The 26,233-nt window shown below is 40.9% G+C and overlaps 2 protein-coding genes across 2 annotated transcripts in view; both read left to right on the forward strand.

Annotated features, from left to right (window-relative positions):
• LOC140311505 (ephrin-A2) overlaps positions 1-11,367 on the forward strand; it is a 120,457-nt gene extending 109,090 nt beyond the window's left edge. The window contains exons 3-4 of the mRNA XM_072388892.1: positions 1,391-1,456; positions 7,150-11,367. Coding sequence (XP_072244993.1) covers positions 1,391-1,456; positions 7,150-7,274 — 191 coding nt within the window. The 3' untranslated portion in view covers positions 7,275-11,367. The remainder of the gene's footprint in view (positions 1-1,390; positions 1,457-7,149) is intronic.
• Positions 11,368-12,643: 1,276 nt separating this feature from the next.
• On the forward strand, positions 12,644-22,385 carry LOC140311396 (E3 SUMO-protein ligase ZBED1-like). The gene is made up of 8 exons (XM_072388771.1): positions 12,644-12,662; positions 13,020-13,095; positions 13,413-13,516; positions 14,590-14,728; positions 19,244-19,374; positions 19,460-19,537; positions 21,030-22,035; positions 22,130-22,385. Exons 1-8 carry the CDS (start codon positions 12,644-12,646, stop codon positions 22,383-22,385), a joined length of 1,809 nt encoding a protein of 602 aa, XP_072244872.1.
• The last annotated feature ends 3,848 nt before the right edge of the window (positions 22,386-26,233 follow it).

Genomic DNA, 26,233 nt, shown 5'->3' on the forward strand with positions numbered 1-26,233 from the left:
TTATTTTGGCCATCCATAAAGTATTAACTCAGCGTGATTTCTCCATGAAAGCTGACTTTCCCCAAAGTGTTTGTGACGCTAACTAATAGCAGCATGGATTTAGTAATCATGGTGAAGGTAAAGGTCAGACAACAGGCTTTTCATCAGACAGTGTTTGTTTTAAATTCTGGTTTCAGGTTCTGATGGGATTACACAGCCTATGACATGTATTAAGCCGTGATTGGTCGGGGTCAAACAAGTAGGCCGTGATCTGTCTCAGCAAAGTTTTACGACTCTAACAACTGCCCAAAATGAAGAGCTACATAAATCAAATCAGAGAAGCTAATATCTTGTGCTAGGGTGGTATTAGTCCCACCTTTCATGTGGGAGACCTGGGTTCAAAACCCCAACATGAAGGTCCAGTAGGGGGCCTTAGGCAAGACTAACCCTATCTGTCTACCTGTAAGTCACTTTGGATAAAAGCGTCTGCTAAATGCATAAATATAGTATCTTTAGGACAAAGAATACAGAGCTGCCACGATATACTGACAAATAATGAGTTTAATTTAGTATTCTCCTCTGTGATGACTTGTTATTTGGCACAATGACCATCTGATCACTTTCAAAGATCATGTTGTGTGAACCTGAACATCAAGCGCTCAAAGTTTACCAGCACGGGTCAGTCAACATTTAGTGAAAGGAGGTTCAAAACCTTCTGAAGCTCAAGCTGCTGTCATTTTGTTCTGTCTGGACATAATTTGTCCCCCAAGCTGGAAAACATTTCCCAAATTGTGGCTCGTTTGGACTGAAAAGCCTCCAGCAGAGACTGAGGCGCAGTTTGTTTTAAATGACACTTAATGACTCTGCATGTGTGTGTGTGATGAATGCAGCAGTTTCAGAGCAGAAACATGAATAAAACATCCTCTGCAGGTCAGAGTCAAACAGCAGAACAAAGACTCTGAAACTGGAGATGAGATTCAAAAGCAAAAATTACATTTTATTCGCTTGAATTAAATTTTGCTCAACAGCTGCCAAACCTGAAACTCAAGAGACCGAATGTAGAATTGCAATCAGCTGACTGATGTTACCAACTGGAAAATGAGCCGAAAAGCCCAAAAAAAGAAATCTGGCACGAGTATAAATGTATGCAGACCGTTTGACAGCATATCGTAAAATTCAATCTCTAAAGGTGGAACAAGAGAGAAAAAATGTTTCCCAGAGCGTCTCTGACCTCTGAGCCGCTTTGAGACAAAGTGCCGAGTGAATAAAGACTAAATTTCCACGTTTTTTTTTCTTTTTTTGTGTGTGCAAGAGTGTTTTTTCTATTAAGCAAATAACACGACGTTACTTCAGTGTCAGAACGTTCAGTGCAAATAAACTTCCTCTGCTTCTCTGTGTGTTTTCTCTGCAGCGTCCCCACATCCAAACCTGGCTGGGAAACCCTGTCTGAAGCTCAAAATCTACGTCAAACCAACCAGTGAGTTGCTTCCTCTTCATGCTACGTTCACCTTAAGCCCCTTTCTGACCTTGTTGGCAGCTTTACTCAGACTTTCTGAGAACAAACGGGTTGTAACCATCCTATATGGTTTCCTGAGCACCTGAGCTAAGCCGACAGCATCTCTCTGATCTGAAGAAAGGTTTTCATGCACACCAACACAGATGGACACAGCTTTTGTGAGCATGTTTTCATTCACATGACTAATGACAGCAATCAGCTGATTCTGCTTCTCGGCCATTACTGGCAGACATGAAAGAGCAATCACAACAGTTGAAAAGAATTCCTGAAGACCTCTCTTATATATGGCCAAGGCCACTGGTTCTATTTCTGTCTTCTTCTTCCTCCCAGTTTAGTTTTTTGTTTGCGACAACTATGAATAATATATAATAACCCAGGGATGCACAAAGATATTCACGCTGACCAATAAAGGCTTTAAAATGATGTATCAGCATCAGGGCCGGCTCTGGGTAATATGGCGCTCCAGGCTCTCATACATTCCTGGTGTTTAGGATGTATTCTGAAGCTTTTACCCTCTATTTACTGTACAAGTTCAGCCAATGTCAGCTTGGCAGCTGTTTGCAAGACATTTATATCCATGTATAGTATAGTATAATAGCTAGGGAACCTTTAAAGTAACTTTAGCAGTAGTAACGACAGTATAGTATTGCTATTTGACACAGCTAGCTTATCTTTGCACTTGCTGTTAGCCAAAATGAAGAAATCAACACCTAATGCTTTAAAAGTTAATTAAAGTTGCATACCTCTGCTTTGGGACAGTTTTTCCTCCTTCTCCTCCTTCCTTCGCTTTCTAAAAACAGCACCTGACGGCTTGGGTGTCCTTTTCATTATAAAAGATCAGCGTTCAGCCGGTCAGCCAATGGATTTTTCATATTGAGCTTTTCTGTTCTTTTTATTATTTATTTAAAAGAAAAAGTGTCAAGAAATTTGAAGGATGGGTTGAAATTTATTATTCGTATATTCAAGTATAATTTTTAAAACCTTTTTTTTTTTTTTTTCACTTTGAGAATTAAATTTTTGCGCCCCTCCTGTAGATGGCGCCCCAGGCGACCGCCTGGTTCGCCTATGCACAGAGTCGGCCCTGATCAGCATAAAGGATGAGCTTTTAAACTTTCAAAAAGTCATCAAATAGTTAACAGGACTGTAGTGTTTTAACCAGCACTTGGATGTAATACGTTACTAACGCCACAAGGTGGCAGCGATGCACCGAGCCGTTTGCCGAGAAAAGACAACAGAGGAATTCTTCACAGCTAAGATGCTAACAGCATTCCAGTGACGCCAGGAACATAATTACTTTTAACTACGAATACGTGTTTATCATGGCTGTCGCGTGTATCCTGCGTTTGTTTGGAGCACCGTTTGTGGACTAACGCTACGCTTAAGCAAGCTGCAATACGTAGGGGTCCAGAAGGGGGAGCGTAGCGCCAAAATTGAGCAGTTGTGGGATCATAGAGTCGGCAGTTTTGAAGACATGCTTGTAGATAGAGTCCCACAGTTACTCATTTCTTTACAATGTGCTAAAATAGCTGCTGAGTGATCAGTGCCACTTAAGAAATGTTTGTGCACGGACAAAAATGTTGTGGAGATGGCAGATTTTTGCCAGCCTGAGTCATTTATTGTGCCCCCTAGTGGAATCCTCCTGTAACAGGCAAGTATGTTAGTCGAGTATTTTATAGACTATTTAATTAATTAATCCAACATGTTTGTTTTAACTGTCTATTTAAGCTAATAAGCTCTTGTAGTACTTTACATTTAAATACGAAAGTGACACGTTAGCTTGTGTGCGTTCCAATCTGTGGATTCTATGTGTTATCGGCTGTTTTCCACGTCCACATAACATTTTTCTCTCTGTTGTTCACAATGAGGTGAGAGTGAACACAGCTGCACCCGGCGACTTATTCAAAGCTTTCGGCCTTCTTTGAGCGACCGCTTTAAGAGCTTCCAGCTGAACATTTTTGAGGCTTTCTATCAGCAGAGTTCACACAGACTCCCTGAAAGGAGTCATACTGAAAACTGTCTCTTGTTTAACCTAAAATAACGTGGAACAGGACTCCCTGTAACAGCAGCCTGATCATAGTCTGCATCTCTTACTATTACCATTACAGCCGTGGGACTGAGCTGTATCAGACCCGTCGATAACATGAAGTCAAGCGATGGGGGAAAATAAATAATACGAAGAAAAGGGGAGTCGATTTATCATGAAACAGCAGCTGAAATATCAACCAGAGCACCTTTCGTCTTTAAAGAAACGCTGGTGTAAAAGACACCTTTAACATTGTGTTACAGTAATAACCGTCCGTGTGAAATGAAGCATCAAGACAATAATTTGCAACAATCCAAGTTTTCTGTAGTTACTTGAATTGTTTCAGCCCTTCTGAACCAGATGTCCCACTGACGTCTAACAGAAAATAATGAAGAAGAAATACAGTTTTTGTCTTCAGCTCGAAAGAGTCAAAACAGAAAATTAAACCGTAATTACCGTAAGTGACGTAATTTGTCACTTTACTCAATAGTTTGTGGAAGTATTCTCCGAAAGAAGTCAACTTTCTAACAACAACAATCACCTTTTAACTGTAAAAACATCATTAGCAGGTAATATTAAGCTTGTTTTCTAATTTTAGAGGAACAGATGCATCTCCGGCCATTTGGCTCAAAACTTCTCTGGACTCCGAAATAATCCGTCCTTCTTCGTGTAAAACTGTAAATATCAGTTTGAAGCAGGGTGAGTGTGAAGACTCGCAGCTGTCGCAGGGAAGGCGTTAAACAGTTCCCCCGTCACAGTTTTAAAGCAGTCGATGAGAATTTAACTGTCACTGCAGAAAACAGCATTAACACATTTACACCATCACTGGCTGGAAATCCTCCTTTTCTCTAACAAATCAGCTTTCATCGGCACCGGCGCTGGTGGAAGCTGATTTGTTAGCGAGTCGGAGGATTTGTGGAGTAAACGCCGCGTGCTGCTGAGCAGGAAAAAAAGGCGTTCATTAGATGTGGAGGTGGATTATCTGCACAGGCTGATTGCTCCGAAACAGTCAAGCTGTGAAACTCTGAATATGAATATTTAGAGGAGAGAATAAACAAACAGAATCTGTCCGACATGCAGTATTTATACTGGGCCAATACTCTGATCCTCTGACAGGAAATATTACGAACAATAACACATAATGGATGACTTTTTAATTTACCTGCTCCCCCCCCCCCCCCCCCCCCCCGAAGTGAAACCACATCAGTCATGAATTTAACATAAAATCTAATGTAAAATCTCCTGTTGCTGATTATACAACGTTACCCGATTTTCTGGGAGAGACTTACAGTAAAACTTCAGCTTCTTGAGGCCAAAATGAGTGTTATAAAACATATTCCTACCTATTCTTTAAGGACCCATAAAATCAAATATGTTTCAGTATTATTGTACGATTTGTCTGCAGATCGTACAATAATACGGCAGCTGTGGCTAAAAGCTGCTCATCGGTCAACTTCATTGTTTTCAAGAATTTCCACCAGGTGCATGATGGGAAACAACTGTAGAAAAATGTAGTTGTGGTCAAGTTTATCATTTATCACGGCTGCTTCGTGCATCCTGTGCACGTCCTCAGAAATGAACGTAGAAACTCTTAATAGGTTGTTTTGTGAAGGTAAACTCTCACCCTGCACTGTGGTCGTCTACAAAATGCTCAAGAAAGTGGTGAAGAGATGTTTGAGGGGATGTAATGACATTTAGAACCCATAAGAACTGTCTCCAGCTTTGATCGATGAAAATGGATGTCAGATGTGCCTGTGAAAGCCATTAAGTGTTCGCAGTGTGGAGATGATAGCTAGGACTATACATGAAGTGAGGTATGATAAGGACAGAGAGCAGATAGAAGGTTGGAAAAGGAAAGTTTGGACAGACCTGTTAATGAATAAATGAATATCCAGAGGTCAAATGAACTCATTGCTGCTTTGTTACAGCAGCAGTTCCTGCTTGTGTGGAAAATGATGCATGGAAAGCAGCAATCACTCTCCTCATTAGAGCTTTAATAGCAGGTAGATTATTGTAATATAATAAATGGATTATTATTATTCATGTGCATGTTGCACATCTTCACTTCATGACAGCACAGTTGGATTCCTAACAGACGACAGCTTTAAGACTCATCACTGTGCCGGCTGGCCCGTCTGTCAGCCAGTCTTTGGTGTTTAACATATACCTCACATCTCATGAGGGCCTTTTTTTTCCTATAGACACTGACAGATGTGAAAGGACTTGTTATAAAGTAGGACTGTGATGTTACACAACAGTTGTGGGACAGGATATGGACTGGATAGTGTATATTTGCCACCTTTCGTGTGGAAGATCTGAGTTCAAATCCCCTGCATGAAAGGTACTGTCTCCAGTAGGGGTCCTTAGGCAAGACCCCCTTACCCTACCTGCCTACCAGTGTAAGTCGCTTTGGATAAAAGCGTCTGCTAAATGCATAAACATAACATAACAGAATGTTAGCAGTGCAGCTGAGAAAGCACAATTATAAGCCATAATTCTGTTTTAGCAGTTCACACCAAGAGCCATTTCCTTATCAGAACCCTCTCAATAACGGTGAGGAGCTCGGAGTAGAACCGCATTGAGAGGAGTCAGATGAGGTGGCATCTGGTTAGGATGCCCCCTGGACGCCTCCCTGGTGAGGTGTTCCAGGCCCGTCCCACTGGGAGGAGACCCCGGGGAAGACCCAGGACACGTTGGAGAGACTGTCTCTTGGCTGACCTTTGTCAATATATTGAGAGATTAACTGCAATAATGCCAAAAGTCCCGTTAGCAAGGTTAGCGCCAGTGCTGTCTTGGCTAGGTCTGGCATTGCCATGTAAGGGGGAGACTGATGCATAGTTTTAATAGTTTTTTGGGATCGTGTGAAGTACTTTTGAGTAGTTGGTACCTTATCTGCAGTATGCAGCAGTGCTCTGTCTGTGGAGACTTTAATGGGTAAGACAAACTAACTACTTCTCAAAGCAAGGACAACAGCGCAAAGAAGTGAAAGCTCAAAAATGTCACAGCAGTTCTTCTACCAGCTCATACAGAAATCCTTTTATGTATCAATGAAAAAGTTCTGTTGTCATAGTGTTTGCTTTTGGATTTTTTACTGTCTCATAGTTGGAATCACAGCTGTTTAGGATATGCTGGGCAGCTGTAGTTGTAATTGTAAAAACTAAGTCTCACAAAAGGCAGTGATGCTGTGTATGCTACGTCACTTTTAAATAAGTCGCTGTGTTCGCAATGAAACATAATGGAATTACACGGAAAGATCCTCGTGTGTCTGATAGTGTAATTGGTTTTAAGCTAAAAAAAACAAAACTATGCTTCAATCTCCCCTTTGTTTACATGGCAATGCTAGACCTAGCAAGACAGCACTGGCGCTAACCTTGCTAACTGGACTTTTGACATTATTGCAGTTAATCTCTCAATATATTGACAAACGGAGGCGTCGCAATATGGCATTGGTCTTTTAACCCTAAAGTGCACCACTGTATGAAACACACTTATTTGTACTATACCTCATTTCCAGGATGGTAATATCAAGGGCAAATCTGTCTTTTAAAAAGCAGAGCAAAGCCACAGCTCTCATAAATGACCTCCTTTTCATGTCATGATTAACAGCATTGCCATTTGACCTTTCTTACAGATGACTCTGTGTACGAGTCTCCAGAACCCTTCCTGACGGACGACACCACTGGTGGTTGCATCCTCGCTCAGCCGTCCGCCATATTGCTCACCCTCCTGCTCGTCCTGCTCCTCGCCTCTTCGTAGCACCTCCTCCTTTCCGTCCTCCCGCTGTTCTGAGGACAACTTAAAGGAAAATAATCCAGCTCCTTCTCGCTGACCTCCCACCTTCACCTGGACACTAATCAAAGAAGTCGGAGGTCGGCTATCGGCAGAACCTGGAGCTGCATATCAACTTTGTGTGGACTTTCTGTTAAAAAGGCCAATAAAACTGTTCTACAGATCCATAAGTTGAGACTCCACTGACTCACATAAGGTTTCTAACACTGACATGTTGGATAGACTTTAATGCCTCGAGTGCCGGGGTCATTTGACTTATCTTTTTCTATGCTGATGCCAAACGTTAGCTTATCCAAGTATAAACACATTTTTCTACAAACCATTCAATTGAAGCCAAACGTGAAGACCATACCAGTGCTTTAACATGTTATAAGTAGTTAAAGGTTGGTTGTGTTGCGTTCCTGCACAGGATCTGGATCATAAATATTAGATGCAGAGCATAGAAATGGTAGCCAATGTATAAACACGGTAACGTGTACACGTAAGATCTCAGACCATTATCTTGTCAGAATTAAAGTTTAACGCTCCCATGAAATAGCAAACGGTGCTAATCTCTTTTTATTATTGTTTCTTCTAAGAGAAAATCTTAATGCTCAAGTTTGCCCTTCACAAAATTAGCATACAACCCACCAACGCGTAATTTCCTCATGTTTCCCCTGTGGGAATCCCCTTAACATCCAATAGGTTTGACTCATTAGTTGAACAATTTAAAGATGAGTGACGGCTTTAGGAGAAAAATACACATTGTATGCAGGGAAGTTGGATTAACAAAGTAGCAAACAGGCTAACAAACTATTAGCTTGACATTGAAACTGATCACCATGAGGTGGGTAGAGCAAGAAAGTTCTGGATAACACATTCCATCAAGCTCTTGTGCATACATGTTTTCTGGATTTTTAAAAGGATTTAACACTAAATTATTACATAAAAACATTACTTCCTAAAATACAGGCTCTTAACATTACAACTAAACACTGTGTTGCTTTTGTTTCTATGTCTAAATCCCTGTTTAGCTGATTTCCAGGAAATAGACATCATCGTTAAAGTCCCACTCCAGCAGATGACAATTACCTAAAAACTAATCTGTTTTTCGCAAAATGTTTTGGGGTATGACCCCACAGTTTTCCTCGGATCTATCTAACCCTGCCTATACATCTGCCCACTAAGAAATGAGAAGTTAGCCAGTTGCTAACGAGGCCTGGCCGCCGCTCATCCCAAGCTAAGTCCTAGCAGCTAGCTTCTCCTGGCAGCTAGCTTCTCCTGGCAGCTAGCTTCTCCTGGCAGCTAGCTTCTCCTGGCAGCTAGCTTCTCCTGATAGCTAGCTTCTCCTGATAGCTTACTTTCGCTCTCATTTCAGCTCAGCACATACAATATCGTTCAACCTTCTCATCCTACAAATAGTCGGGATTGGTTCCTGCAATGATCTACGTAGAACAAATGAGTCGTGGCCGATTTTCATTTCATGGACAGAAAAGGGGGGATTTCACTACTAATACTCATAATTCCAAGAAAGTTTTGCAAAATTACTGCAAATCTTTACTAAGTTTAACTGGAGAATATACATTTATTAAATATAAGCTGATCGTATCATGTGGTAGTTTGGCTGATAAGTGAAAGATCGATTTACTTTGTAAGTATGTGCAGAACTGCAGCCCAAAGTCACAAATAATTCAAATTAAAGAATTTTTGTTAGTTTCTGATGAAAACTGACGTCACTTGGAGACATTATTTTTCTCCATCGGACAACTTATTACGTAGTTTTTCACTAGAAAACTGCAAGATAACAATACTAATAGTTAATAAGCAGGTTTTTATACAATCATACAGAAAATGAATGTAGTGTGAGATTAATATTAATTTGCAAACTTTGTTGAGCTCAAATCCTCTTTGGTAATGCAATGACGATGAAAATTAAAGCATGTTAAAAGTAAAAAAAAAAAAAAAATCTGGAGTTATAAGGATTTATTTGGGTAATTCGTGCTAAAACACTGATGTGGTCTTTCAGAGTTTCATTATTGACAGGTTAAATCTGACAATAAACACAGCCAGACTAATCAATGAGGGATGACCATCATGTAAAAGCTAAACATATTTAAATGGAAGCATCCTTAACAGAAATGTGACAGTTTCCTGTGGAGATTTGTTTTACCTGGGAAACACGGCAGTCAGTGGAGTCCAGCTTCAGTCTGTGGGGCAGTGAATCGATGACGCTGTCGGACAGAAACGCACCAGCTGAATCAAACAGACTGAAAACATCCTCAGATTTCATCACTTTGGACAGAACATCATCTGGTCTGCATGAACTCCAACACGGACTCTCCTCTCAACCCATTCAGTCCATTATAAAAAGGTGATTACAGTCACATGAGCCACAGCCGTGACTTAAAGATGAGGCTAAGGAAGCAAGCGACGCACCTCGGTGGTCGTCGCTCGTCAAGTTCAAATAATAACTTTACTTTGAAATCTGTGAAAAGTCGTCATGAATGTCTGAAGTGATTCTTCAAGGCTCTGAACCACAAACCTGCCAAGAAGTTTGGAAATAAAGCAAATTTACATCGTAATCAGAAACCGTATCGATTTGAAAAACTTTAGTCACGAAAAATAGCAAATTTCAAGTTTATTTGCTGTAATTTATGCTCTAAACGGCAACAAAGGCGTATTTGACTTAACACACCAGTGAGATAAAGAAATTCCCATAAACTATAGACACAACAGATGCAAAACGACCTACTTAGTCTGATCAAAAGCACAAATTCAATCAATTCAAAGTGCGGTTCTGGATGTTGCGGCTCATATATGCGACTGTAATTTCATGTAACAACAACTTGAGGTTGTTTTTCTGCAGCAAACTTCTCTCCAGTCGACGGCCTTTTCTTTCTGTAAATCTGCCAAAGACTCTTTTCTATTGGATGCTTATTCAAGGGCGGGGTTATGTTAGAGCCCCGCCCACTTTGAATACAAGGGCGGGCTCTCAAAGGTGGAGGAGCCTGAGTTTTTTTTCCCTAAATTTTGTTGTAAAAAATAAAGTAAATGAATCAAACCGAATGTTCTGCGCAAAATACAACAAATCGAAAATGGCCTTTCCCCCCCACTGGTGCTGAATTTTTATTGACTGACTGACAGCAACACCGGGTGGTCGAGGTGAAGCTTTTCATCAAACCCTCACGCTTTTTGTTGTGTTCATCTCCTCATAACAACCCTCCATCTTGGCTGATGGAGGGAAGTGTGTCCTTGGCAGTGGATGAGCAGGGGCATGCTGGGAAATGCAGTATATACAGCGAATGCACTGTGACGGAGGACAGACGGGCGATGTAGCACGACTCCTGTGGAGAACGACAGAAACGAACTGGCGTCAATGTTTCCACGTCGGTGTGAATAATGTTTTTTTAGTTTTTTTTTTTTTTTTTTTTTTTTTAATTTGGTTTGTGCCATTCTGTTGTTTTAAAAAACCAACCAGGAGAAAAATCATATGAGATATGAAGTCTGATGTTTGTTGTTGATGTTGTTGCTGTAGTTGTTGTTTTCTTTGATTTTTGTTCCTGCTTGCATCACAATGCATTCTGGTCCCTGTAGTCTTGTGCATTCTGGTTCTGTTGGTAACTAATGGTTCGTTGGCTTCTCTGGATTTTCATCGAATTCTGCGTGGATGGAACACGTTTTTGTGGCATTTAGAAATGAAGGAGGTGAGGAAATTTCAGAGAAAAAAAGTCTGTTTTTTGGAGTGGGAGTGACACCTCTCTGCCATCTCAGAAAACGTTTTTCTACATTCTCCAAACGTCTGCATATTCTATTCTTTCAAAGACAAAAAAATCTGTTTTTGTATATTTTCTTATTGGATGCTTATAAAGTCATGTTGTAAAGAATGCATTTATCCAATTGGCTGAAGAGCTGATGAGGGGGTCAGAGGTCATCAGGCCTCTTTTTCTTTGCCTGCGCTGCATGAGCGGGAAAAATAAAACTTAAAAATATATTTAGTGAATTTACTTTGAAGATTTCTGAGAGAAAATGTTAAGATATGAATCTGTGTTTGATAAATTCACCATCAATAAAAAAAAAACAACTAAGAGTTCCAGTAAAGATGTTTTGATTTACTTCAGCATATCTAAGAAAATATGAAATATGAATATAACTTATATCTACAACCTAAATTATAATATTTGTTCAATGAAGTTGTATTAATTTACTTCCATTAGTCTATTCTCTCTTCTTTTGTAACGTTTCTCTTGGCTGCATTGCTTCCCCGTACACGAAGATTATCGATGTTTCCTCCAATCAGATTTCAGTCTCTATGTGTTGCCGGGGGTTAATCTAATCTGCCCAGAGCCTTCAGAATCAGTTGTGCAATGGAACTGTTTTTTTAACCAATCAGATTTTAAATTCGCTTCACTGGGCCAGTGATGTCATCACCAATTATTGTCATGGACCGTGAAATATAGCAAAATTTGTTTACTTTAAAATTTTTTTATGCGTTTTACAAGCTGGAGTTTTGTGTCAGACCGAACTGATGCTACACCTCAGACAGCTGAGCTGACAGATGCTTGATCCAGTCATACAGATGTTGAGCAAAAAGAAAAGTTGTTTACATTCAGCTGCAGCTAAACCGTTTGAACCGATTTAAACTAAACAGATAAATCAATAAGAACCTGTATGTTGTGTGCATCAAATATAATTTATAAACAGCAAATATTAGGAGTAAAAATGCAGTTTTAACCATTTCATAGAATTAGAACAAGCGGAGATAAAATGTCTTTAAAAAGTGCAAAAATATTCAAATTCTATGTAAAGAATTATTGAGAAAGAAAAAAAAAGGCAACAAAATATTGATAAAATGCCAAAAGTCTGGCTTAAAATATTAAAAAAATAGATTTAATGTCCTAAAACATCTATAAGAGATTCATAAAATTCACTGTTTATAAAAAAAGCAGCAGATGCTCAACTTCATTCTTAATTTCTAAGATTTGAATCAATAAGTGAAACGTCTTCGTCTTCACACACAGCAGAAGGTTTTCAGGCGCATCAGAGTTCATAGGAGGCGTCAGAAGTGACGGTAACCAGATTAAACAGGAAGTGATTCAGCTGGACGTGGGTGATGAACTTATGGGCTTCCTCAGCTTCCATCGGAGCAGTGAGTCACAAACACAGCGAGCAAAGAAGAAGAAGATGGCAGCGCTCCAGAGCTCGCTGCAGTTCGACCATATTGTCATTATTATCTCATTATGAGGTCAGGCTGAGAGCTGCCTCACTCAGAGTTTGGTCGGAGGCCAGCCGGGTTTGGCAGAACGCCCGGAAACACCATCCCGCCAGCCAATCAGAGAGCAGAAGAGCCAAACGGCGGCATGAGGGAACCGATTACATGTAACTCAAGTGTGAAGTACTTTTTACTCCTCTAAATTTACTTTAAATTGTAGCTATTTACCAGATTCCCACTAACTCCAAACAGAAATACACATTTTATTACAGGACCAAAAAGAGGATTTGGATATGTTAAACACAGGGTCATCATCTCTGTCTGAGTTTTACTTCGAGTAAAAAGGTCAAAGTTCGACCAATCTCATCCTTTTATCTGTTAAAACTCACACTTTGGAATTAATATATCAGTTTAGGTCTCACGATTAATTAAAAACGGTTTATGGACGTCTTTTTCCATGTTTTACACTGAAATGTTTATGAGGATTTTACTTTCTGAGGGGTTGTTTTTCTTCCTGTGTTCAGGTACAAGAACAGGACTGAAAATGTCCAACGAAAAACTTCGAAAGACCTTCGGAAAGCCTGGAGGACTGTTGCTCAGGTCCATGTCCACTACAGGAAACCCTCCGGAAGATCAGTTATTAAGATCTTTTCTTTCACTTCATTGTTTTTGGGGAGCTGGTTTCCAGATATCCTCAAGGAGTCCGACACGGTGGATGTTTGCCTTCTCCCATGCTGCCATGTATCAAGACCCAAATATTAAAAAAATAGAGTAAAGGTCAAAGTTCAACCAATCTCATCCTTTTATCTGTTAAAACTCACACTTTGGAATTAATGTATCAGTTTAGGTCATGTTTTACACTGAAATGTTGATGAGGATTTTACTTTCTGAGGGGTTGTTTTTCTGCCTGTGTTCAGGTACAAGAACTGGACTGAAAATGTCCAACGAAAAACTTCGAAAGACCTTCGGAAAGCCTGGAGGACTGTTGCTCAGGTCCACTACACTACTAACCCTCCAGAAGGTCAGTTATTAAGATCTTTTCTTTCTCTTCATTGTTTTTGGGGAGCTGGTTTCCAGAAGGAGTCCCACACGGTGGATTTTTGCCTTCTCACATGCTGCCATGTATCAAGACCCAAATATCAAGAAATCGTGTCAAAACCCTCGTTAGAAGGGTTCCTATCAGCTCCTGCAGCTCGACTCAAGGCCTCAAACTGAACCCTCAGAGGAATCAAATGACACCTGTTGGCGGATCAGTGGCTGCTTTTTAAAATCAGAGCATTTAATCACCTCTCGGAGGTCAACTCGAAGGACGAACGGACAAGAAACCACGACGAAAGAGAGCAGAAAGGAACTTTGACAAACTTTGAGTCCGAAACATTTCCTATTTCCACACAGACTGTTTTATCGACCTTACCACGAACACGTCCACCTCAGGTATCGGGTTAAAAGTGCTGCAGCAACGTTCCCACACCATGAAAATCTTCTTCTGGGCTTTAACATTCGAGCTCAGAGAGTCTTTTTTTAAGGAAACTTTACATTCTGGTTTCAAAAGGCTTCAAAAGAGATAAAGAGATGCTGTAAATGGGAAAGAAATTCAGTGGGACCCAAAGTTTATGAAGGCAGTAAATTTATTCACTTAATTTGCATGTGATGAGATCACTGATGACATCACTGCGCCTTGGATTCCACAACTTGCAGTGAACATTGGATTCTGAACACATTTCCACGTTTTTTCTGTTATTTTTTGTTCCTTTTTTATCACAGACTTCCTATCAGCTCCTGCAGCTTGACTCAAGGCCTCAAACTGAACCTCAAACTGAACCCTCAGAGGAATCAAATGAAATCAGTGGCTGCTTTTTAAAATCAGAGCATTTAATCACCTCTCAGAGGTCAACTCGAAGGACGAACTGACAACAAACCACGACGAAAGAGAGCAGAAAGGAACTTTGAGCCCGAAACATTTCCTCTCACCCACCCCCAGAGCAACAAGAAAAACGTTTTTTCACCGGCCGTAAACTGAGGAAATGTGTCTTTGAACTCTGAAATTAAATTAATCATCCTAATAAAACAGATAAAACCCGTTTTGTCTGACAGGATGCTCCTCGTCTGGCAGGTGTCACATGACTGATCAAAGCCTCCTCCGAGCTGGACTCCTATTGGCTGCTGCGTGCACGGTTTGTCGGATTAATTCGCCCATCGTCTCCACGGCGCACTGGTTTGACTGGTCAGCTCCGTCTGTTCCAGGTCTGAAAACCCTCCTCAGTTTGATTTGGTCTCAGCTGTCGGTTCTGCTTTTACTCTCCGTCTCCTCCTCTGAGCGTCATGCATTTCATCACATTTTAAAAATGAATAAAACCATTCTTTACCTCATGGTTATACACAGAACCCAAACAGACGTTTCTGTTTCATCCTCTTTCTGCTGATTATCTGACATTTACTTCAGGGTTGTTTAAATCCGGCTGCTTGGAAGTAAACACTGCTGAGTGATGGGAAAAATGGACCAATCACGGCTCATTTATCTGCTTCTAACATCATTAGACCCTGAGGTCGGTCTCAGATCTGACTCTGGTGCAGCCCAGACTATTTAATCAGGGGAAATTCAATGGTTGGTGTCAAACAAACTGTATTCGGTGACAAAAAAATGGAAATTTTCTGCTCTGATGCAGCAAAGAAGCAAACGTTCCGAGTCCATTTCCTGTTTTGCTGCTCGAACTCCAGAGTATTGGTCCTGATTGGTTCACACAGACTGTTTTATCGTCCTTACTACGAACACGTCCACCTCAGGTATCGGGTTAAAAGTGCTGCAGCAACGTTCCCACAGCATGAAAATCTTCTTCTGGGCTTTAACATTAACATTTTTAACATTTTTTTAAGGAAACTTTACATTCTGGTTTCAAAAGGCTTCAAAAGAGATAAAGAAATACTGCAAATGGGGAAAAAATTCAGTGGGACCCAAAGTTTATGAAGGCAGTAAATTTATTCACTTAATTTGCATGTGATGACATCACTGATGACATCACTGCGCCTTGGATTCCACAACTTGCAGTGAACATTGGATTCTGAACATATTTCCACGTTTTTCTGTTATTTATTTTCCTTTTTGATCCTTTTCTGAGTCCATGAACAAAACCATGAACAAAGCTGCTCCAACTTCTGATCTTTTTCATGTTTTTCTGTCATTTTATCCACATAAAAACAACAGAAAATCAGTAAAATGTCTTTACATCAGATCCTGATTCTTCAGTGTCTGAGTGTCAGAGATCTGGTGTTCATATCTGTTAGTTTCATCTCACAGATATGAACACCAGCTCCACCTCCACCTTTACCCCGTCACCACCACCTGGTTGACCCGTTGAAAGCCCTCTCCGGCCCGTCACTGTCTGAGGGAAATTCCTTCAAAGATTTGAACCAAAACATCTTCTCTTGTTAAATATTTTCATTCATTTTCTCTAAATTTCACCCGAACTTCTTCCATTTAAACACTTCCTGTTATCTGCGTGAGCTAACAGCTAAACACTTCCTGTTAGCTGCGTGAGCTAACAGCTAAACACTTCCTGTTAGCTGCGTGAGCTAACGGCTAAACACTTCCTGTTAGCTGCGTGAGCTAACGGCGTCTATGATACGCCGTTTTGTCTCATTCATCAGTTTACTGGAGCATTTTGAACACCTTAATTCAGATGTACAATTAAACGATGCATCTCTGCTATCGACTGGAAAGTCGAAACTAGATTTGATGTTAATGTGGTACTTTAAGCCCGTTTTATTCAGTGTGTTGGCTTGATGTAATTAAGAGGTTAACCACTAAAAACTCAACTTTTCCAGAGGTCGGCTGACTGATCGGGATGATTTTTGCCTCATTTTTGGTTCACTTCACAGCCAGTTAACAGAAATCAGCTTTACTGGGAGCTCAGAATGCAGCAATATTATGAGTTTATGTGAGCGCAGATAAGAGGAGCAAACAGATGTAAAGGCAGAGAGCCAATGCAACCCAGATATCATCAACACCCCGATAAGTACATGTCATCCATCACCTTGCAACTTTTCAGGCTTTATCTACTATCAATCGGAAATAGTTGGCAACAACGCCGCAGCTACAAGGCAGAAAGAAAGAAAACCAAGGTCTGAATGTGTAAATCAGGAGCACTTTTAGGACTATTAGTGGACGATAGTTTGGAGGTAGAAAAGCAAGGCTGCTGTCCCTGAGCCAGAATTCGTAAAAACAAAGCCTGTGTTAACAAAAAGAAGCTAAAGGTCCACTTCTCTGGGCTCGGAGGCGTCTGGGATGGACCGTCACACGGTGGAAACGTGTGCTGTGGTCAGACCCATCAGTATTCCAGGTGTTTGTTGGAAGAAATGGAGCAAAGAGCAAAAGCAGCATCCAGCCTGCTGTCAGCAACCAGTCCCTGCAGCCAGGCTCTGTGATGGTATGGGGTTGGATCAGGGGGCAAAGCTCATTTCCACTTCTGTGACGGCAGCATTAATGCAGAAAAGTTCACTGAGATTTTACAGCAACATATGCTGCCTTCAAGGCCACATCTTTTCCAGGGTACTGGTGTACTGCTGCACACATTAAGACCTGTTTGCAGGAAGAATGGGACAAAATAACAGCTGGAACTCTGCATCACCTGGTTTCCTCAGAGTCAGAACGTCTTTAAGTGTTGGCAGAAGGAAACAAAGTGGGAAAAGATTCACTGTCCTGACTTTTTTTTATGGATTCAGGGTTGTTACAGTGTTATTGTAAAAATAATCTCCTCTTATTGAGTGGATCTGAGTGCTTAACGTCATCAGTTAAAACAGAGCAAGCAGCTAAAAGTAGAGGATAGATGTCTAAAGTCAAAATAGCTCGAATTAATACATAAAATATATAAAGTATGCACATAAAAAACTAAACGTAGTTCATGAACGGTGGAAATATTCAGCTTCAGAGGCTATAAATGAACAAACTGGTGTTTAAACTACAACTTTATGGTATATTTTCTGACTCATAATTCATATTTTTTCCTTTTTGTCTGTCTTGTTTTTACTTTGCCTATTTTGAGGCTTTTTTTGCTCGAATTTGATGGTGTTTTTTCACATATACTTAGAAAATTAGAGGGTACGGGTGCTGGCGTCGGCCCAAAAACAGACGAATTAAAAGGTTTTTTTCTGTTTCTAATGAATTGATGTCACAATGAAAGTCAGTCTGACTGAATGAAGCGGTTGAGAGGCTGAATTCTGCATTAACAAGAATGATGGATGGTCTTTGACTGCCCCGTCACCCCTCTAAAATTGTGGGAAATGGTTTAGTCCACACCTGCACCAGTTACGTACAGCCAGAGGAGAGTCACGTCTTTCCCTAAGAAATCGAAATCTGGATACCGGAGAGGGAGAGAAAATGAAGCGAAGGGAAGCAGCTGAACTAATCCACAGTTCGGGGTGACATCAGCAGCACGTTAGGCTTCATTTAGGCACAACACAGATTAATTACAGGCAGAAATTCACCAACAATCATCAAACGTGTAACGGACGTCACGGTAACAACTGCTCAACTTTAAAAATCGATATTTCAGCCTTTTCCCAGAGATCAATCGTGACATATTTAGCATCAATGGATTCCTTGTAATTTGAGGCTCGTGAAGATGCCACAAACCCAAAACTGTCATGTTAATAACAAATTATCATTTTAAAATTAATCAAATGAAACAGAGAAGGAAAATATTCCAACTTTAAGGCCATTTGACTTTTATTGTGCTTATTTATCAAGCTTTTCTCAATATGGAGGTCAAACTAAGATCATATTTACTATCTTTGTCTGATACCTTGTGGGAAAATATGCTGAGAACTATTGATCAGGATGGGGGCCCATCAGCATGGTTTATAAATAGGGCCCAGAATTTCGTGCTACGCCCCTGGGGCCAGTACCTTTACCTGTGTCTCCAGGTCTTAAAAACAAACTTAATTACACTTCAAACTGTCCGTTTTAATGCATAATGCCACCATTTTCACCTCTTTCTCCACCACCAGCAGCTCAAATGTTAAATGACCCTGTTTAAAACCATTGTTTTAGAGTTATTAGCTGCAGGACATTTTGTTCGCAGACACAAGTGACTTATATTAAGACTATGACGTCAGAATGCAAAGTTTAGTAAGGCTATGGTTCTTTGTGGGGGGTTACCATCCACAGATGCTTAAAGGAGACACAGTGACAGAACAAACATGGATGTAACCACGTCTGTAAAGACTTTAAAGTGTGTTACCGATGTTATACTGACACCTGCTGGTCAACTCGGGTCACTACTGCTCACAGCACAACTTTAATCAGTGTTTTTGGTTTTAAAAAGGTCGTGAAAACATTTAAAGTGAAGAAGTCTGTTATTCTAACCTGAAACTCTGAAAATATGACTTTTAAACAAAAAAAATCAAGATTTAACTACATTTTTCCAGAAGTTTTACACCAATCAATAGTAAATCAGAACAACATTTAGTCACTTATGCTCTTAAACTTGATGGATTACACACAGTTTTCATTTGTGAGTAACAGACTTTCACAATCTAACCACTCCTGTGGATTTCCCCCCTCCGGTACAAATAAAGGCTTATCTCCTCTCACCTTTTCTTATCCTTACGAGACACCCGGGGGCTGTTCATTAGCAACTGACAGACGTCAGCCAGATGGAAAATCTGTAATCGTTTTTACTTTCGTTTCACGGTAAGTTTCACTTTCCAGATCCAGATGATAAAGCGATTCGCTGCCGCCTCACGTGCACAGACACATCTGGGAGTGGAGACCGTCGTCTTTCTACTGTCTCATCATCGCAGCGTTCAATTCAACTCAAACAAGCAAGAACAGAGAGAAGAGGCTTAAAACCTCTGAGATGGCTCCAGCAAGCGACAACCGGAGTAAGTCCACGTCTCTCTGCCATTAAACCAGTCAAAATTAAGAGATTTTCTTCTTGTAACTGGCTTTGTGTTTTTCCTAAACTAGCTGAACAAACTAACAGGGCGAGAGGACAACGCCTCCGGCAAACAAGACGTGATCACAGAGAGAAGAGGCAGAGAGGAGGTAACAAACCTGATCTATTCAGCCTCCATTACCTAAACCTAAACTACAGAAACTCAATACATTAATGAGCGGTTGTGGGATCATGAGGTTTGTGCTCGTACACTTTAACAAGCAGGAATTAATTAAAGAGCCGCAAAGAACAAAACTAAAACTTGATTAAAGTGTTTGTAGAAATTAACGGTGTTGCCTTCAGGTACCTTTTAATATCGTAATTACCAGTTTTGACCTCTTTCAAGACATCTTGAACAACATCCTTTTTTATCTCATTAGGTTATTGCCACAATATTATCTTTTATCAAAAATATTGCACCTATATCGTTTTGGTCCTTGGTTTCAGGTCTTTTATTATCCTGAAACTTTAGTTCTGGTTTGTTAATACCATCATTTCTACCAAGCTATTATACTTTGGTATTTAAACGGTATTACCTTGCTATAAAAGGTACTTTTCTTGTCTAGTTGACCACTAAAAGTGCTTTAATACTAACCACATTCAGCCATTCACTAACACACATCTTAACACACATTATTTTGGGCTTTCAGACACAATAAGACCCATGCATCAAGTAGTTTTACCTGCAGCAACTAAGCCTGATTACATGACCTCAGGGGTACAAACAAAATGTATAAAAATACATTATATACTGCATTTATACGCTTAACGAGACTCAGATGGTCACGAATCTTTTTGTAAAAACAGAAAAGTGAAAGTTTATACAGCTGATTCCCAACAAAGCTGCTCTCATCCACGCTTCATTTTAAGAAACCTGTCTTTTCTCATTTGAATTGTGACTATTGCAAAAGTTTTTTCTTGTCTGATTACTCGATTTATCGATAGAATTACCTAAATAATAATTCGCTGCAGCCCTAAATGACACCACTTCTCACTCTGATACTGTCCATCCCAAAGAGACCTGAATCAGGGAGTAAAGTGAAAAGCAGAAGATACAGACATGATGGCACCAGGTGTTTGTGGCCAAATGTGTTGAGATTAAATTGGTCCAACAGGCCATTACAGCAGAAAGTGTTAATAAAGACGAGTCCTGACCAATATGACCAAAGATGGATGTTAGACTGAAATCCACCGGACTTATATACCCAGATAATTCAGTTTGGGATCAAATCAATCCTGCGTTTAAACACTGAAAATCAGCCCATGAAGACTATGAATCAACTGCTACGTAAAGCATTTAAAATTAAGCATTTAAAGCATTTCCAGACGGTCGCTCTGCTCTAATAAAATCCTGATTTTATAGCCACAGCCTCATCTGACAAAATTACCATTCAGGCATCTTAAAGGCAGCATCTGTGCAGTGAACTCAGCTGGACTCACATGTACAGTGATGAGAGGACGTTAGAAACTGCAGAATGTGTTTAATATTTTCTCCATTTTCCTCTCCATGCATGTATGAGGAGACAAGGAAGGTGTTGAGCTGTAACTGCAGCTTAACTCAACTGTGCCGAGTGATAGAAACTCGTCTGATTCCTTCCACAGATGCGGTCCTGAAGATGCTGACGCTTGAAAGGCGCCTGCTGAAGATGATTGTTTCTAATTTGCTGCCTCTGGAAATAACAGAAAAGGCAAGCTTTCGAAGCTTTCTAACAGCACTAAAGCCCTCAGTGCGTGTTCCTGATAAAGCCAAGCTGCGCTCACTGCTTCCCGAAGTCTGCCAGGAACAGGTAAAGGCCATGGAAGAGACGCTGGCCTCAGTAAAGGACATTGTGCTGACATGTGAGTTGTGGTCTTCAAGGCCTGAAGACTCCCATCTCACAGTGGGTTGTCATTTTGTGGATGAAGTTGGAAACCTGAAGTCTTACACCCTGAAAACCACCAGCCTGATGGGGGATACCTCTGCAGGTAACATTGACAAGCAGCTTTCTGGCATCATGAAGAAATGGAGCATGACAGAAAAGGTTCACAGTGTGGTCACGGCAGGTATGCCTCAACTTAAACAAATCAAAACCAGGTACATACAAATGCCCTGTTTCGCAGACACCTTGAACGGGATCTTAAAGGAGCTGCTGAGCAGAAACGAGCTCAGAAAAGTCCTGCTAAAATGCGAGAACATTGTCAGGTTCTTTAAGCACGACACCCCAGCTGAAAAGATGCTCCGAAGTGCTCAGAGAAAAGTAAACCAGCAGCAGAAAGAGTTGATCATGTACTCTGGTGACCGATGGCTCGCTTGGCTGCACGCGCTCCAACGACTGATTGAGCAGTACGACGTCGTAAAGATGGTGTTAAACGAGAGAAGAAAAGCAGCTTTGAGTCTAAATGAAAAAGAGAAGAAGAAACTCGCAGACCTCATATCGGCTCTGGAGCCCCTGAAAACCGCCACGTCCAAGATGAAAGGAAAGGGATTCGACACCATTTCAGTGATGCTGCCGGTGCTGACGACTCTCATGGGCGCACTGCGGGAAGAAAAAGGGAGAGGCAACCATGTTGCAGAATCTTTACTGTCGAAATGCGAAAAGGAGTTTAACGGGGACATTAACGCTCACATGTTACAAAGACCAGCTGGGAGAAAAAAACAAGGAACTGGCGATTGATAAAATATTAAAAGAGCTCAACGCAAGCGAAGCCGTGTTTGACTTCAGAGGCGTTCTGGACGGATACCTGGCCTTCAAAGCCACCAAAGGGCTGAACAACCCTCTGACCTGGTGGAAGAACTCAGGAAAGAAGAAATTTGGTGAATTAAGCCAGTTTGCTCTGAAGAAACTTGGGATCGTCTCCACCGCTGTGCCCTTGGAGAGAGCGTTTTCCATTGCTGGTGATCAGTTTTGCAACCTCAGGAGCTCCATGGAGCCAGAAAACCTCAACATGATGCTGTTTCTGAACAGCAACTGGAGATAGACGGTCTCCAGAAAGTAGTGCAACGAACATACCCTCATTCCTAAAACAAACATGCAGAAATAAGAAGATAACTGCACATTTCTTCAGCCTTTAAAGTTACTCTCTTGGCAGTTATGAACCCTCTAAATTTTACAAGTTTTTGCCAGAAAAAACGTCTTTAAAACTGCTCGGGATGTGACTTGATGGCATCTTCCTGACTCTCTCCGATAAGTCTCCGATAAGCAATAATCAGTTCTAATATTGGTTTAATTGAGCCATGCATCCAATAAACTATGACTGGATATTAAACAAACAAATTTAAAACAAATAAATTGATAATTTAGGGATACTTCTTCAAACCAGAGAGCAATTGGAAGGGCTTGTACAAGTTGGTATGCATGAAGAAGTATAGTTTTGATTCTACATTCGCTTCAGGAGCCGGGCTAACTCCGAGCTGCTAGCTAGTCTGGCTCTGCCAGAAATAGTCTAGTTCCTGGGATTATCCCACAACAATCAAACAAAATCAATGCTGTGAGCTGAAGTGCTTGTTGATTAAACCACAAGCTACAGGAGTGCACGGCTAGCTTGTCGTTTACCTCAGCTTTTTCTTGACAGGCACTCCCAGTGCTAGCAGTTTCAGTTCCCTCTGCTAGCCCTTGGGTTAGCCAGGTGGTTAGCTCACGTTCCACATGCAACCAAGCTAGCTGCTGCCTCCCACAGCTCAAACATGCTAAAGGATTATTGCTTGTTTCTACTGTGTTTTCCACTCAGCTTGTGCTAACTTCTCAGTTTCGTAGCTTCTCATTTCAACTGTTCCTCTCAGTACTCTGATGGGGCTGTACAGATTATTTGCATGTGCTAAGTAGTAAGGATTGGTTGGCACAGGTTACTCAAAATTGTCCCCGACAACTTATCAAATGCACCGATTAATTTATCATCAGCAAGTGTGAGCACCTCTTTAAAAGTCAGAGTCCAGACCTCAGCCTGACTGAAATGCTGTGGTGGGACCTTAAGAGAGCTGTGCAGAAACCAATGCTGCAAACCTCAATGAGCTGAAGCAACATCAAGAGCTACATCTCAGACTCTACAGGCCTCAGTTAGCATGTTAAAGGTTAAAGGTCACCCCAAGGTGAAGAAGCCCAGAGCTACATCTCAGACTCTACAGGCCTCAGTTAGCATGCTAAAGGTTAAAGGTCATGACAGCACAGTTAGAAAAAGACTGAACAAGGATGGCTTGTTTGGAAGGGCTGCAGGAGAAAGCCTCTTCTCTCTAAAAAGAACATGGCAGCACAGCTTAGGTTTGCAAAGCTGCATCTGAACAAAGCTCAAGACTTCTGGAACAATGTCCTTTGGACAGACCAGAGCAAAGTGGAGATGTTTGGTCCTAATGCACAGCAGCACGTTTGGAGGAAACCAAACACAGCATATCAGCACAAACACCTCATACCAGCTGTCAAGCACGGTGGTGGAGGGCTGATGATCTGGGCTGGTTCTGCAGCCACAGGACCTGGGCACCTTGCAGTCATTGAGTCCACCATGAACTCCTCTGGATACCAAAGTATTCTAGAGTCAAATGTGAGGCCATCTGTCCCACAGCTAAAGCTGGGCTGAAACTGGCTCATCAACAGGACAAAGATCCCAAACACAGCAGCAGATCTACAGCAGAATGTGGGAAAAAGAAAAGAATCAAGGTGTTGCAATGGTCCAGTCAGAGTCCAGACCTCAGCCTGACTGAAATGCTGTGGTGGGACCTTAAGAGAGCTGTGCAGAAACCAATGCTGCAAACCTCAATGAGCTGAAGCAACGCTGGAGAGAAGAGGGCCGAGATTCCTCCAGAACCATGAGAGAGACTGATAACGTCCCACAGGAAACCATCACTGCAGCTCACTGCTGCTGAAGCTGCTGGAGCTGCTGGATCAGGGGTTCACTTAGTTTTACTCACTGCTGCTGAAGCTGCTGGATCAGGGGTTCACTTAGTTTTACTCACTGCTGCTGAAGCTGCTGGATCAGGGGTTCACTTAGTTTTACACTCACATGTCATCTGAGGTTGGATTTTCTGAGTTTTGTCGTGTCCAACCTCAGTTTTGAGAGGCTGCACTTTCCTTTTTTATGCGACTGCATGAGTGCATCAATTCCCATGTTCAACGGGCCCCTCAGGTCTTAAATTCATGGGCTCAGGTGGTGCCAAAAGGCTGAAAATTACTTTGAAACTGCTGTTTGTTTTCCTGGGGGAGGATCCCAAAAACCCTATCAGCTTATGCCATTAAGAAAAATAAATGAAGATTAAATTAATCCATTAATTAGAGACAACTTTAATGCTTAATGTGTGGATATATCTTTTAAGTCTTGATCCATTTGGAATTATTTTATCTTTTTTATTACCTGCAATGATAATAATGACCTGTTTTTCACAATTTTCTTGTTCATTCATGTTTAAACAAAACAATTCTTACAGAAAATATCTTTAAAAACTATCATACTGTCATAAATATTTTAGAAATATATTCTTTGTGTTGAATAAATTTATTTTTCTGACATGTTCGAACTGTTTTTTATTCACTTATGGTCATTTTCATGAGTGATCAGTTACATCAGTTGTTTTCTGTCATAATTCTGCCAGAAAATGCTGAAAAACAATCAAACTGCTGATGAAACCGCTTGTTTTGTAGATTGTAAATTAATTGTTACAAGAAACAAAGAAAAGCAAAACTCCTTGTTTGTCAAACATCTCAGATTATTCAGAATTTACCACAAAAGGTTCCTGAACTGTCTGTATTTTAATTTAATGGAATATTGGTGAGTTTCTTTGATTTCTGGTGTCTCACGTGGTTCATCATGCAGCGCTGCGTCCAGCAGGGGGCGCCACCTCATCAGAGCTGATTACACTGCTTTTTACAGCTGATAGATAGTTTAAACAGTGTAAATTAGATATTTTATCATCACTGAGATCTCTGTTTGCAGGCTGCAGGACACAGAAGCAACGCCTGAACTGTTCTGTGATAATACTGAGCCATTACCACTTCTTAGCCCCTGGAAAAGACCATTCCAGGGAATATTGATTATTGATTACTTATAGCAACAAACACAACGACCTTCTATCGTCCTGATTGTCTGAAACTGAAACACAAACAGCCTCACAGATCAGAATTATAATGAGGATAAAATAATCACGACGTGATGGCATCAAACGGCCAGCAGGTGTCGCCATGGAGACGGGATTCAGACCCCATCACAGCGTCATCACACGCAGCACGCGCGAACATCTCTCACCTGTTCGGATCCCCCGCAGGTAAACTCGGTCACAGTCGGTGAAACTGAGATGAAACTTGACAAAAAGTCGCTTTTTTCACCGATAAAACCGACGTCAAACAGAAAAAAAAACAGCTTCCAGCCTTCAACTAATCAATAAACCACGTGACACACACCTGTTAACCTGACACGCCTCCACTGTCGTGACCGCGCACAGACATATTTGCAGGGGACACTCACCAGCACGAGACGAAACTGTGGGATGTCGCACGTGCAGGAAATGAATTCAAAGTTAGTCATTTATTCCCCTCTCAGTGAGTCAGTTCACACTAAATCACTTAAAAAATGTGACGTATCATTTAAAATCTTCCAATTAATGTTCAAAGAATAGATTTGGATTTATTTGATCCTTTCCAAGAAAAACTAGAATCTGAATGTCACATTAAAACCATTTTTTATGGCGACACTTCAGCTAAAAGAGTTAAAAACCGTCTCAATGTGAACAATGTCATTTAATTTAAAGTCTTTAATCGTTTAAAGGTAATTAAAGCTTTTAAAAGGAGGAGTGAGGTAACTGGGGAACATCACAGATGTTAAACCTGCTGCTTTATAGTTAAAAT

Source organism: Leuresthes tenuis, unplaced genomic scaffold (genome assembly GCF_036924035.1).
Source record: "Leuresthes tenuis unplaced genomic scaffold, fLeuTen1.0.hap1 SCAF_7, whole genome shotgun sequence".
NCBI lineage: Eukaryota > Metazoa > Chordata > Actinopteri > Atheriniformes > Atherinopsidae > Leuresthes > Leuresthes tenuis.